Source organism: Orycteropus afer, unplaced genomic scaffold, assembly GCF_000298275.1.
Source record: "Orycteropus afer afer isolate SDZICR_OR568_19922 unplaced genomic scaffold, OryAfe1.0 scaffold00234, whole genome shotgun sequence".
Taxonomy (NCBI): Eukaryota; Metazoa; Chordata; class Mammalia; order Tubulidentata; family Orycteropodidae; genus Orycteropus; species Orycteropus afer.
In genome coordinates this window covers 2246154-2261609 of record NW_006921821.1, presented here as the reverse complement: position 1 = coordinate 2261609, position 15456 = coordinate 2246154, and the positions used below count along the sequence as shown (strand labels likewise).

At 37.3% G+C, this 15456-nt stretch overlaps 1 protein-coding gene across 1 annotated transcript in view; it reads left to right on the top strand.

Annotated features, from left to right (window-relative positions):
- PTPRM (protein tyrosine phosphatase receptor type M) overlaps nucleotides 1-15456 on the top strand; it is a 1084438-nt gene that overhangs the window by 644033 nt on the left and 424949 nt on the right. The window contains exons 12-13 of the mRNA XM_042782070.1: nucleotides 10773-11046; nucleotides 12719-12755. Of these exons, the coding sequence (XP_042638004.1) occupies nucleotides 10773-11046; nucleotides 12719-12755 (311 nt within the window). The remainder of the gene's footprint in view (nucleotides 1-10772; nucleotides 11047-12718; nucleotides 12756-15456) is intronic.

Below are 15456 nucleotides of genomic sequence, written 5' to 3'. Positions count from 1 at the left end.
GGTTCAAGGCTTTTATCCCCTTTCTCCTGCTCTTCCAGCCTGCTACTCTGGGCGGGCCTGAGTTTCCCCTCCTCACCTAATCCCTTTGGCTGATTGCTCTTCAGGCCTGCTACTCTGGGTGTCCCTGCATTGTCTCTCCTCACCTGTAACCCTGGGCCTGACTGCTCTTCTGTCCGGGTTCAAGGCTGTTATCCCCTTTCTCCTGCTCTTCCGGCCTGCTACTCTGGGCGTCCTTGCGTTATCTCTCCTCACCTGTAACCCTGGGGCTGACTGCTCTTCTGTCTGGGTTCAAGGCTTTTATCCCCTTTCTCTTGCTCTTCCTGCTCTTCCACAGATGTAGTTGATTTGATTTCTGTATATTCCATCTAGCAAGGTCCACATGTATAGTCCCCATGTATGTTGTTGAGAAAAGGTATTTGCAATGAATAAGTGACTATTCTTGAAAATTCTGTCATGCGATCTCAGTGTCATTTCTATCACCAAGGCCATATTTTCCAGCTGTTGATGCTGCTTCTTTGTTTCCAACTTTCACATTCCAATCACCAGCAATAATCATTACATCTTAATTGAATGTTTGGTCAGTTTCACACTGCAGAAGTTGATAAAAATGTTAAATTTCTTCATTTTTGGTTTTGTGGTTGGTGTATAAATTTGAATAATACTGCAAATTAGTATCTTTATTGTTGTTGTCTTTTCAAGTGTTAAAAAATATATTATACCTTTGTTTTGTTTTTAATTTTGGAGGAATCTTTGGAGTTACGTGATCTCTATCATTTAATTCTTAGATGTGTTGTTGTTATTTTATTTTACTATTCCATAATTATTATTTTTAAGTTAAGACTGTTCTCTCTCTCTCTTTTTTTTTTTTTTTTGGCAGGCCAGTCTCTATCACAACCTGCTAATGGTTTAGCAGGGCACATTTGAGAACTCTAAGAACTTGAGTTAAACAAATTTTTTACAGAGGAGAAGATTGTTTTAATCAAACTAATAAGTTTTTTCTTCCCTTTGAGTAGATTTGTTTGTTTTCTTTTCACCATTTTTAATAGTCTCTAGAGAATCAAGAAAGTAAATAATAAGTGTTTTTTTAAAAAACTTTTCATAAAAAATTTTTTTTTTAAATGCTTTTATGTAGTGTTTTACTTTTTCCCTCATATTTATTGAAGAAATATACATTTAGGAGCCTCTTAAACCTTTTGCTTTAAATGCTCTTTTGTTATAGTTCCTGTATCTTCTGAAAAGGTTCCATCCATTGCTAACATTATTTAAGGAAAAAATAAAAAAACATTTTACTGCCATAAAGTCAATTCTGACTCATAATGACCCCCATTGCGTTTCCAAGGCTGTAAATATTTACAGAAGCAAACAGCCTCATCCTCCTCCTGTGGAGTAGCTGATGGGTTTGAACCACCAATCTTTTGGCTAGCAGGCAGGTGCCTTAACCATTATACCACCAGAGATCCTTTATTTAAGGAAAAGAACACTATATATCTGATTTGCAACCTAATAATTTTCCTTTTATCCTTGAGGTACACGAAGATCAAAGTGACATTCCATAGTGAACTTTCAGTTTTAATTGTAATGTATTCACTTGTTATATTAATAAAGAATATTATTCTTTAATATTGGGTAATTGCTGTAGTTTGTGTTACCAAAACATGCTAAATCCCTTATTACCACCACATCTACCCCTCTTCCACCTCCTTTTAGATTATCTTTATTGTATTAAAAAATAATATTCTGGACTCCTTTACTGTCAGGAAGCAAAGATCATTTTTATTAATATTTCTTCTAGGATGACAATGTCAGTCATCTCTTTGAAAATTCATTTTAGAAACTGAGTTTGTTCTTCAAGAACTCTTGAAGAGAAGCTTTAAAAATGGCAAGGGAAGGTAATAATAATAGAGTCGATGTATTTGAGGGCTTATACAATGAAACTTAATTTAACTTTCCCTTAAACTCCATTTTAAGCTTTCCTTTATACATGAAAATATGTTGCCTAGTTTTCTCACTTTTATTTTTCAGATTTTATTTCCTTCAACATAATTTCCACTGAACGATTCTATATATTAGATACAGAGCCCCATGTTATTACCAGGGCCTCCCCTCCAGGTGTATCATAGAGCTCAGGTCCCATATGGGGCTGAGAGGCTGGAGTAGAGATGCTGTCTGTACACTTGGCTAACAGAGCTAAATTCTAACTCCCCACCAAAACACAGCAAAGCATACATACAGTATTTTTATTTAACCTTGTTGATTACAATAGATACCAGATAAAAATGTGAAAATTTAAAAAGTATTGCTCTTCTAACCTGAGGAGTGATAATAGAGGGGGGAGGACAGTGATTTAGAAAGAGATTGAGGGAATAGCCCTGGTGCCACAGTGGTTAAAGCATTCAGCTGCTAATCAAAAGGTCAACAATGCAAACCCACAAGTCGCTCTGTGGGAAAAAGATGTAGCAGTCTGCTTCCTTCAAGATTACAGGCTTGGAAACCCTATAGGCAGTTTTATCTCCTCTGTCCTATATGGTTACTATGAGTCAGAATCTACTCAACAGTAGTCGGTTTGGCTGGTGTGGGTAAAGGGAAGTAAAGAGTCCTCAGGTAGCGCAAATGGTTAACACACTGGGCAGCTAACCAAAGTTGAAAGATTGAGTCCACCAAGAGGCACCTCAAAGAAAAAGTCTGGCAATCTGCTTCTAAAAAATGAACCGTTGAAAATCCTATAGAACACGATTCTGCTCTGACACATGGAATTACCATAAGTCGGAGTCAACTCAGTGGCAGCTGGTTTGGGCTTTTTGTTTGTTTTAGTTCAGAAGAGAGCACAGACCAAGTTCTGTATATCTTGTATCTGTGAGCTTTCTTACCTACCCCTTCGCAAAGCAGAGATGCCTCCCTTCTTGTTCCAAAGCCTCCCATAGGTGGCCATGAGAGTCAAAATAATGATCCCTGCTTTCATGACCGCAAGCAGTTCTGCAAGACCCAAACAGTACAGGAACTGAGGCCAACCGTTCCATAACCTGGACCCTCGAGAACCACAAAGACCTCTTACCTCACGAACTCCTGGGGCTTGCCTGCCAGGAGATGATAGGTATATGAGCCAGGGCCTAGCCTCTTGTCTGTATTACTGTAAAAGGTCCTTGTGGTTCCTTGGAAGCTGGAGTACTCAGAACATTGTCTCAGTCTTTAGTAAGCCTAATGGGAAAACTTTGTGTCTTTGGGGGAGTTTTATTTGTATGAGACATTGGAACAGGTAGAGTGCTTTGGAATCTGAAAACATTTGCCTTTTTTTGTTTGATTGTTGCTGCTGTTTTGTTTTTAGTTTTTTTGGAAAAGTTGGTGGTTATAGGCAGTGCAGGAACAAAGTTTAAGTGTTACTAAAACCAAAACCAAACCCACTGCCATTGAAGTGATTCCGACTCATAGTGCCCTCAGTGAGTGTCCAAGGTGGCAAACCTTTACAGAAGTAGATTGCATCATCTTCCTTCCACAGAGTGCCTGGTGAGCTTGAATTGCCAGCCTTCTGGTTAGCAGTTAAATGCCTTAGGTGAGGTAAATGTCTGGACACAGGGCCTGGTACTTGATTGATACTTGTAGAAAGAAAGGGTGGAAGACACATGAATGAAATAATTTTCTTCTTATTTGTTGATGTCACAGCTTTGCCTAATCTTGCATCTAACCATAACTCCCCCCCCCAAAAAAAATTTAAAAAAAACACTGCTATCAAGTTCATTCCAATTCATAGCAACCCCCATTGAGTTTCCAAGACAGTAAATGTTTATCGAAGTAGATTATCCCATCTTTCTTTCACAGAGTGGCTGGTAGGTTTGAACTGCCAACTTTCTGGTTAGCAGCAAAATGCCTTAGGCACTGCGCCGCCAGAGCTCCTTAATCTCGCATCTAGAATTTTAAAGTATTGGAGCTTGAAAGGACCTTTGTGGCCAGTTGTTGATTTGTGATTTAGTGGAGAGCTGGAACCAGTTGTTTTTGTACCTCCCAGTTCAGTGTTCTCTCACCAGTATCCCCACTGGGTGCACCTGCTGCCCTTTGATGAGGGCATTTATATTCCATATTCACTGTGACTTTGATAGTATTCTGTTTCTATTCAGACCTCTAGGGCTATTCAAGAGCATATATCCTAATAATAGAAGCTCACCTTGACTTATAATTTTACAATCATTTGTTTGTTATGAAATTGGGCTGATTAGATGTGACAAACTTAAGTTAAATAAAATAGGCAAAGGAAAATGTCTTCCCTTGTTAAAAGGGGAAGAAATCAGTCTTAAAGATGTTCCATCTAGGACTAATTTACTTTAAATCCAGTGCCTGTTGAGAAGATTAATAACAGGTGGCCTTTTACAGAGCTGCTCAACCAGAGTCTAATGTTCTGGTTGTTCTTTTATTATCCCAAACATCCATAACTAAAGGATTTTTTTCTTGCCCTTTGTTCACAACGGGACTGTAATTGAGTTCATATTTCTCACCTAGCCTTTCAGCTGTAATTAATATTTTATTGTATCAGATTTTATCACTAACTAGCAGGGCAGCAGGGTACTCAACTAATGTGCATACACACACACATAGCAATAGTGACTTATTGATGCCAGGCAAGCTCTTTGTAATGAATTATAGCTAAAAGAACATGAAATATATTCATGGTGTCCAGCAAATATTCCAAAGCAATTTATGGCCAATCTTATCTAGATTAGAGCAGGACAAAGAGAAATTAAAGTTGCCAACATAGAATATTCCACCCCACAGATCTATTTGTGCTGTGTCTGAAATTGGTTATTATCAGTCTTCATCTATAATGTAATGAACAGGACCATGTTAGGTCAGCTGCTTTCAGCCAGATGGTACATAAGGTACTCTAAGGAATCTTAAGAATGAAGACAAATATTGAATTCTAACTTTGCTTTTCTGATTTAAAACTAATGACAATACTTCAAAATTTAGTTTAATTTTACCATGTTGTTTGGAGTACTAAGGTATCATTTCAGTAAAGAATGCTGACAAATATTAAAAAAAAAAAAAAAAGGATTTGTCTGAACAAAGAACAGGAAAAATAATATATGTATATGTTGCTTAAAAAATAATATAGCATGGCACTAAACTTTTCCTAAATACAAATTCATTTTACACTCTTTGGGTTCATTTTATGTTTTTATTTCTCTCCCACCTCTAAAATAATCAATCTTCAAAAAGATACTCATATTCCTATTCTTTTTCATAGATGAGGAATGGATGATTTATAGCAAAAATTGCAGATTAAGTTAAAAATTTGCTGCTCGAACCGAACCCAACCCACTGCTATCAAGTCGATAAGGCAAAGTAGAACTGTCCTATAGGGTTTCCGAGCCTATAAATCTCTATGGAAGCAGACTGCCTCATCTTTCTCCCATGGAGCAGTTGGTGGGTTCAAATTGCTGACCTTTTGATTAGCAGCTAAATTGTTTCACCACTGAGCCACCAGAGCTCCTAAAAGTTACTGTTAGATACTATGAAATGGATAGTATTATTCTAATTCCTTGGAATGATTAGAAGCATCTACTTTAAGGATTAGAAAAGCACAACGTGGAAATGGATCATTGCTTTTCTCCCTGTCTCCTTTCCTTATGGCCCCCTTTCTGTTATTCAGTTGTAAAACCCTCTAATATATTATGCTCATAGGATGTAGGATAATTAGATAAGAAAAATGAACTTACTAAGAGTTTAATCTTGAAATGGATCAGGACCAAATGTTCAACTCATTTTCAAATCTGTATCAACTTTCTTTTCAAAGTCCTCAAAGTTAGAAAAGACCAAAAACATTTTATCACATTTGAACATGCAAGTTTAGAAAAATACATGAAAGATGTTCAGACGTTGTTTTCTAGGTTATATACTTCATGTGCTATTCTCTATAAATACAGATTTCTTATTCTCCTTGTAAAAGCCTTAGAGGTTTTTTTTTGTTGTTGTTGTTTTTTGTTTTTTGCAGGGGGAGCCTTAGAATTTTGTTAAAGAAAAACCTAGCATAAATTAAACTTTAAATTACATTTCATTCCATGAGAAGGTTCTGATATAGTGATGTCACATTTTTGGCAGATTTGTCTTCAGCATGGATTGTACCTTAATATTGCAAATGCTATAGGAAGATTTTATGTTAATTTAAATTCCAAAGTAGTGACAGAAAAGGGCGAGGAATGGTGCAGCTTTAACAAACAAAGGGAACATGAGTAATACATTAAAAGGATAATAGAATTTTAATTCCTCTCACTAAGCTAGAATCTTCTGATTGGTTTGCCATCCTTGAGAATTTGCTTTTTTAAATCATCTTTTTTTTAGAAAAATCAATCAAACAGTGAGAGTTTCAGGCTAGTTTTGAGACTTATAGTTGTGGTTGGAGACATTTTATGAAATTCATTAGTAAAATGATGTTATTTGTACAAATGAAATATACATCAGCTAGTTTTGTCAAGATACCATTGACCTACGTGCTAATAATATGCTAATTTCCATCAGGGAGACAGCAGTATGTGGCATTGGGCAGCAAATAGGATTTAGCTATTTTTCATTAGCGCTTGGACTTTGATAAAGGGGAACAGAAAAGAGCTGCATGACCTTTCAGTGCTTAAATTATTAAAGAGCAAATAGATTTGAGGTCTGGATGTTTGAAATCTAATTTGTCTTGTGGAGCAAGGATGAAAAGACATTTCGAGTTTGAAATTGCTCTAGTCAACTTGGTTCTTCCCCTAATATATCTACAGATGAGTAGATGGTAGCTTTTTAAAAAGTAATACATCTGGAGTAGAGTGTATGATATAACTCATATCAGCTGGCTAAAATGAAACCCATTAAATGATTATTTAATTCTCAAATTTTTATCTAATACTCAAAAAATTGCTACTTGGAAAATTTCATTTTTTTTTCATTCCATATTCACTTAAATGGTATTTACATTACAAAACAAAATTTTATTTCATTAGGAGTGTCAAGTTTCCAACTGTATTGCTCAACTTAAAGTAAGAAAGTGCCTAGTACATAGAAGACACAAAAGAAATACTTGCTGAATTAACAACTGAGTGAACATACCCCCACAACACACATACTAGTGAGGTTGCGGAGAGAGGGGTGATGAGGGAGAGATGAAGGTGAGAGATGGGTAGAGAAGACAGACACATAGCTTTTGATTCCCCAAGATTATTTATATTTTGCTTATCCAGAACAAACTTAAAAATCTAGCCAGCCTCCTCTTATTACAAAACTATTCCCTGGTAATTTCCTCCTCTATTATGTCTGGGGTAGGCAGGAAGTGAATATAAAATAAATTGAGTATTTAGCTTTAGTAGAAGCTACTCATTCTTGTATTAGTGCATTTCTGTCCTACTACCTCACATAATAGATAAAACACATCCCTAAATACAGTAGAAATTCTTCTGTATTGTATTATGCTTTCAGATATATGTACTTCATGGCCCATTTCATTCTAAAGGTTGTGAGTAACAGAAATGACTAAATCATACAAGATTTTTAAAAATAATGATAAAAGGGCACAGAAGTGTGTTTATGGAAGGGCTTGTGTGAGTCTGGAGCACAGTGATAATGCATCAAAATGAGTGTGTGAATTGCCAGGTAGCCTAGCACTTATGGTTACTGATAACCAGAAGGCTGGCGGTTCAAACCCACCAGCCACTCCTCGGAAGGAAGGTTGGGCAATCTACTTCCATAGTGATACCGCCTCGGAAACCCAAGGAGGGGTCACTATGAGTCGGGTCCGACTCAATGGCACATAACAACAACAACAACAAGGAAAAGGTTCAAGGTTATCTCAGTCTTTTTACCAGCAGAAAAATAACGTAGTGTGTTGAAGAAAACAGCATTTCAGTAGCAAACTTGAGGTCCAGGGCAGGTTAAAAGAATAGAGGAAAAGATGTTTTGTTAGAAGAAATAAAGATCTTGAGACAGAAACTTCAGGTGTGGCTGTGCTGATTTTTACCCAGCTGAATTAGGATCAGGTGGGAGTACGTTGCAGGTTGAGAGAGCAAGTTATCTAAGAAGTTCTGGAGGAATAGGGAGTTGAGAAAGACACCAGGCAGATGCTGAAGTCACTGTAAAATCTAGGTCATCAAGGCCGCAGATGCAGATGGAGGAAGGAATTGAAGTCAAAAGTGTAATTACCATTTTAGTTCTTTTATATGGCAGAACCTAGCTCTGATAGGGAGCTCTGGTAGCATAGTGGCTAAGACACTTGCCTGCTAACCAGACGGCTGGCGGTTCAAACCCACCAGCCACTCCTCGGAAGGAAGGTTGGGCAATCCTACTTCTGTAGTGATACTGCCTCGGAAACCCAAGGAGGGGTCGCTATGAGTCGGGGCCGACTCGACGGCACATAACAACAACAACAACAGCTCTGATAGCAGTGCCTAAGGCATTCGGCTGCTAACCAGAAGGCTGGCGGTTCAAACTCACCAGCCACTCTTCAGAAGGAAGGTTGGGCAATCTACTTCCATAGTGACACTGCCTCAGAAACCCAAGGAGGGATGGCTATGAGGCAGATATGACTTGATGGCAGTGAGTTTGGTTTAGGAGCTCTGGTAGCGTAGTGCCTAAGGCACTTGACTGCTAATCAGAAGGCTGGTGGTTCAAACCCACTAGCCACTCTCAGAAGGAAGGTTGGGGAATCTACTTCTGTAATGATATTGCCACGGAAACCCAAGGAGGGGTGTCTATGGGTTGGATATATGACTCGATGGCTATGGGTTTGGTTTGGTGTATATGGCAGAACAAATCTTTACCCAGGACTCAAAATAAATAGACATGGAAAGTAAATGGAGACTGACTTGTGTCAGTTGTGTCTGCATGAACAAGTGACAATTCCATAGGCAAAGATGTTTCACATCAGTGCCTTAGCTAGGAATTTCTGTCCAAAAATCAAGAGAACTAGTTCTAAGGTCAGACCATGATCTGAGTCTGGGCTCTTCTGCCACTTGGGTAGAATGGGTGCTTTCCCTCTGAATCTTGGTTTTCTCGTCAGTCAAATGGAAAAATAACCATACATGTGCTAGGCACTCGGCCAGCATGTAATACTTTCTCAGTGGATATTAGCTGTTTCCAGTATTGTTGTTGTTGTCTTCGCTGTTATTTTTCCCCCAGGTAGATGTGAATGGAGTTGGTGAAAACATTGATGGAGCTTTCTTCTTTTGTTCACATTGTGTATTCTCAGCAATTCCAGAAAATGGTGAAATTCTGAAGAGAATAACTCATGACTGTACATTCAAATCAGGAGCTTTGATGGTATAGTGCCTAAGGCATTTGACTGCTAATCAGAAAGCTGGTAGTTCAAACCCACAAGCCACTCCTCAGAAAGAAGGTTGGGCGATCTAATTCCATAGTGATACTGCTTTGGAAACCCAAGCAAGGGTCGCTATGAGTCAGATCCTACTGGACGGCAGTGGGTGGGGTTATACATTCAAATTATTTGTCGTGGATACAGACATTATCCTTAAACATTGCCTTTAGACATGATTGTTTTCATAGGTCATCATCTGTGCTGTTACAGAGGATTTTCCTTTTCTGTCAAAGAATACTACTCAGTAACCTGAAAAAAAAAAATAAATAATATTTTCTGCACTTCCTATATAGAATAATTTCAGCAACCTTTTTTTTTTTCACATGTAGTTTTATTTTTTATACTGTAATATATTGGTTTCCCAGAAGTTGTATTTAAATTGAAATTTTGATAATCATGTCAAATGCCAATGAATTGGAAAAGCTGACTATCTGAAAGAAGCCAGTGTTAAAAATTATTCTATTAAATGGAGAATCCTTTACAAAGCAAGTAATGATCCTTATGATCTCTCTGTTGTTTTTGAGAGAACGTCTTGGATGTTGAATAAAAATGGTGGATTTCAGAGCTGTTCCTTTTTTCGTAGGAAAAAAATCAGACTCCCCAAAATGAACTTGAAACCCCAGCGCTAGCAGAACTAGGGTTAGAACCCAGAGCTTGGTACAGATGCCACCTGATTGTCCCCTTCACAGTGCAACAGGCACTTCAAGAGAATGTGTCACATGTTCTTAATGCTATTTAATTTTTAAAATAATTTTATTGTGATATAGTATATATAGCAAAACGTTTGCCATTTCAATCATTATTATGCGTGCAATTCAGTGACCTCTATTACCTTCACCATGCAGAAGTTTTTCATCACCCAAACAGAAACTCAGTACCCTGTAAAGAGCTATTCCCCGTACCTTTCTCCTCACAGCCCCTTGTAACCACCAGTATACCTTTGTCTATCACATGTATTCATATAGATGCCACTGAAGAAAATAATACACCATTATACATATATAAACTTACACTTAATACAGTTTCCTTTATCAGGTAAATTGTCTGTAAATTTATTTATCAGGTAAATTGTCTGCAAATTCACCTTAATTACATGTGAGAAAAACATTATTTTAAAGTGTCCTATTCACATGAACAGTAGAGATTGCCATATATATTTTTGAAATTATGGTGAATTTTGTTTCCTGCAATAAATTGTTTCATTGTGGATGAGAGAGTTCTGTAGGGAAACATTAAGCACCTTTCCTCTCTTTGATTTAGCAAGTGTTCATTGGGTGTCCATTATATATGAAGCACGTACTGTTTACTCACTGTGTGAATTGAGCGAATTCTTTATTTTGGATTGCCTGTGTGTATGTGCACTGAACACAGAGTGGGTCAGCTCAGTTAGTACAAAATAATTCAGGGTGGTATAATACTGCGATACTTTTTTCCCCCCTAGTGTCTATCAAATTGTTGTTGAGGAAGAACGTCCTCGAAGAACTAAAAAGACAACAGAAATCTTAAAGTGCTACCCAGTGCCAATTCACTTCCAGAATGCCTCAATCCTGAACTCACAGTACTACTTTGCTGCAGAATTTCCGGCAAACAGCCTCCAAGCTGCTCAGCCTTTTACTGTTGGTGATAATAAGACATACAGTGGATACTGGAACACTCCCCTTCTCCCCCATAAAAGCTACAGAATTTATTTCCAAGCTGCTAGTAGAGCCAATGGGGTAAGTTTTTTAGATGACTGTTTACTTAGACTATTTAGTTATTAATGTGAACATAGATTAAATAAAATAGTAAGAAATGAAGTCAGGCTTTTGTATGTTTTTGCTTGGAAACAAATGTTTTCCTCCCTCTTCTGTTTAGAATTAGTTATCTAAAGAAATTTATAGGAAAAGATGATTATATACTTTTGGGGGGAGGATAGGAAGAATATATTGCCAACATGATAGTTTTTATTTTCAGTTTTTACTGGTTACCAAAAGTTGGCTAGGAATTCTGCTTAGCTTACTATTTTACAGGAAAATAGTAAGCTACAGCACATCCATTCAGCTCGTTTACCATTTTGTGAGATTTCATAACATCTGTCTTTTCAGCACAGTCTGTCCCACTTCCTTGGTTCCACAAGAGCTTATGGTTCCTATAACTGTACATTAGTTATCTCCCTTTTTTTCCTCTAAGAGAAAATAATTTCAGAAAGATGAAATGGAAACAAAACAAAAACTATCATTAAATCATTTCATAAATTTTTCCTTTTGCTGTTCAGACTAACCCAGAACACCATGTTGAGATTTTAAAGTCTCTTTAGATAGGAGGATCTCGGGTGGCATCGTGGTTAGAGCATTCGGCTACAAACCAGAAGGTCAGCAGTTCAAACACACCAAGCAATCCATGGGAGAAAGATGAGACAATCTACATCTGTAAAGATTTACAGCCTTGGAAACCCTATAGGAAGTTCTGCTCTGTCCTATAGGATTGCTTTGAGTTGGAACTAACTAGATGGCAGTGGGTTTTGGTTTGCTTAGACAGACGGGAAAGGTTTTTTTGTTTTGTTTTCTTTTGTTTTGTTTTTTAATTCCTTCATGGATACTCTCCTTCACAGAAGAGACTAGGCATTTTGGTTGACTTGCAGAGGGGGTAATTCTGGGATGTAGGGCTCCTCAGGACTGTATGCAAAGAGGGAGAGTAAGAAGAGTAAGAAGTTGGAGAACGAGGTCAGGGGTCTTTCAGAGCAGATATTCTACACCTACCTCCCTTCTCTGGCCCAGCAATGCCCAACACCAGAATGGTAATCGGAACTTATATCTGAATATGGTTCCAGGAGTAACAATTGTGTGATGAGAGCATGCCTGGAATAATGAGATATTTTGTGCAGTGTTATTCAAGAGAAATACAGATATGGGGAGTCACTGCATTAAGAATGCCTGACTTAAGGGCAACTCCTACTGCCCTCCACTGCTATGTAAGTAGCAGTCAAATGCCTTAGGCACTATGCCACCAGAGCTCCCTGTGGTTCTCCTAGCCACTTTCAAATGGCCTCATTTTGAAAAGATTGAACCAATGCCTCCTGGCAAGGAATTCTTCACCATCACCTCACTTGCTGCACATGCAGCTTTTATATCATTGAAAAGGCTCCTACCCTTTTCTTGTACAGAAGGAAAGGTTTTTTTGTTTATTTGTTTGTTTGTTTGTTTTTTAATTCCTTCATGGATACTCTCCTTCACAGAAGAGATAAATTTCACAGAAGGTTAAATGAGATCCATATGCACTTGTTAGAACTGGCCTACAAATTCTTAAAGACAAGGGAACATATCTTGTTTATAACTCAGGGACTGCCTGTGCTTTTCTTTGTTTTAAAAACAACATGAATAATGATTTTTCCCTCTTTATTTGACACAGGAAACCAAAATAGACTGCGTCCAAGTGGCCACAAAAGGTATGTTCAAATTGTAGGATGCTCTCATAGTTTATGCCCCCTAAAACTTTAGACAGTGTTTCAGAACTTCTTAAAATGTTAGCTTTGTTGAAGTAAGTACTTATGTTTGTGTGCATCTATGTATCTGTATGTATGTATTAGGATCTTAAGGCATTGACCTTTGATTAAACCATATTTCATTTAGATACTTTTTAAAAAATAGGAAACCACACTGCTGTGTTCCAGTTTTCAGTAGTTATCTTTTAAAGATTATTTAAAATAAAATTAATGTTAAATTATCTCAATATATGTATATTTATTAAAGCCATAGTACTATACCTGATAGTACTATTTCTAGTGAATCTTTATATGCAAAGTTATAAAATATTACCTGCTATTCTTAAGCCAATTATTATATTTCTACAAAGTGCAGTCTACACAATCTTTTTTTTTTCACTGAGATACGTTTTTTTTACTGAGAAGTGAGATATTACTAAATCCAATAAACAAGCGCACTTACCGTGGAACTTCTATTCCTGGGCCCAGTTAAAATTTTGACAAAGTGTGATCAGGAGATTTGAAAGTGGCTAGGAGAACCACAGGGAGCTCTGGTGGCATAGTGCCTAAGGCATTTGACTGCTAACCAGATTGCTGGTAGTTCAAATTCACAAGCCACTCCCTGGAAGGAAGATTGGGCAATCTACTTCCGCAGCTATACTGCCTCAGAAACCCAAGGAGGGTTCGCTATGAATCGGATCCGACTCAATGGCAGTGTGTTGCATAGGACAACCACAAGGAGCCCTCATGACACAGTGGTTCAGTGCTTGGCTGCTAACCAAAAGGTCGGTGGTTCAAACCCACCAGTGGCTCTGCAGGAGAAAAGACATGGCTATCTGCTCCTGTAAGGATCACAGCCTAGGAACCTGTGGGGCAGTTCTACTCTGCTATATAGGGTCACTGTGAGTTGGAATCAACACAATAGCACACAACATCAACTACTTATAGGGGAACCATTGTGAGCTCAGCTGACAACACCTCACAAAGTGCAGATGTGTGTGTGTGTGCTTGTGTTATACTGTCATTTGATCAACCTCACAATGCTCTTTTAGCCATTGCATAAGGAAGCATTTGGGAAAATTCATTGAGACATTTAAGATGCTATATTAACATGAGGCATTATAAATTAACATTTGTGTAAAAAGCACTCTTTCAAGCTAGAGTAACCAAGAATACTAAAGAAGTTTTGTATGGTGTGATTTAGAAATAATGCTGAGAAGGCAGCTCTGTGACACTAGACTTACTCAGGTCATAGGGGATCAGTCATTTGATGTGCTCTGTTGGATAAGAATATCTTTTTGTTGTTGTTTAACTTACAGGTAACATAGTTTGAATACACCATGGACACATACATCTTCATTTTCAAAATTCTCATTGAAACCTGGTTTCATGGAGGTGCCCAGCCTTTTTATACTATTAACACATATTTCATGGCTGCATGGTATAGCTAGATATTATACAAGCAGCTCATTTCATTTGGATTTTGTTTATCATAATGGGCTTATAGTTCTGTAGCCTACAATCTACTCATTGATTTGTGAACACTCAGTTCTAATATTGTACCTGATTAAGTACCTTTGTTTATGGGAATAAATTAATAGTTAATGAAATTATAGATATTCTTATGTATGATATTCTGTAGTACACTATCAACTATTTATTACTCTAGTACTATGAAAATCTTGAATGATGTATTGATGCCCTTAGATCAGATCACTGTCTGTGCTCAAGAACAGGAATTTTAGAATTCTGCTGTATTGAATTCTAGTTACCCTTTCGCACTGAAAAAGTAAATTCTACTCCAGAGTGCCTAATTTATAATGCCTTATGTGTAACATCACAGCTTAGGGTTTTAAAGTCACGGTCATGCACCCGTTCTCTAATTCTTCAGTAATACTGTGAGAAAGGAGACAGGTATTCCTACTCCTACTTTTTAGCTAAAATAAACAAGTACTTTTGTAGATGAAATGACATACCAAGGCCACTTAGTCATTAATTGTGAAGTCAAGGCTTGATTGCAAGCATTTGGACTTGTACCCCCCAGTGTTTCTTTCATGGTATCTGACAGCTTTTCATCCAGCAGAATCTCTGCCAATTAGAGTATTCTGACTTCCCCTTTATTAGAGTTGAGTCACGGGCCAATTTGCCATGAAAATTCTGTCACCATTTTATTTCAATAGTTAAATAATTATATAAATAACACAGCAGTAAATATAGAAATCTGACAAGTTTGCTGTTTTCACAATAGATTGAATTAGATGGTGATTTGCATCATTTTCTTCCATTAGCTAGATTTAATCAATATTGTGATTTGTTTTTCAATTCACCAAAGGATGACTAAGCAATCAGATGACCTGATTGACTAAATATTCTCTACTCATATTTTCTGAGTCATTTGCAGACATTTACACAGCAACAAATTGTATCCAAATAACCGCTTTTGAGGAAAGAGGGAAACAAATTTTAATATTCCTTACATATTGTTGTCATTTATATTTCATAAGTCATAGTATAGGAGGAAATCTAGGGAGATATTCTCCTTCCAGGCAAAACTACCATTTTGTACTATTTTATTAAGTTCTACAGATACAGATTGAACAACCCTCATTTACAACACAGTGTAATGTTTCATCACCTTTACAATCAGAAAATGTTTCTTTATTCA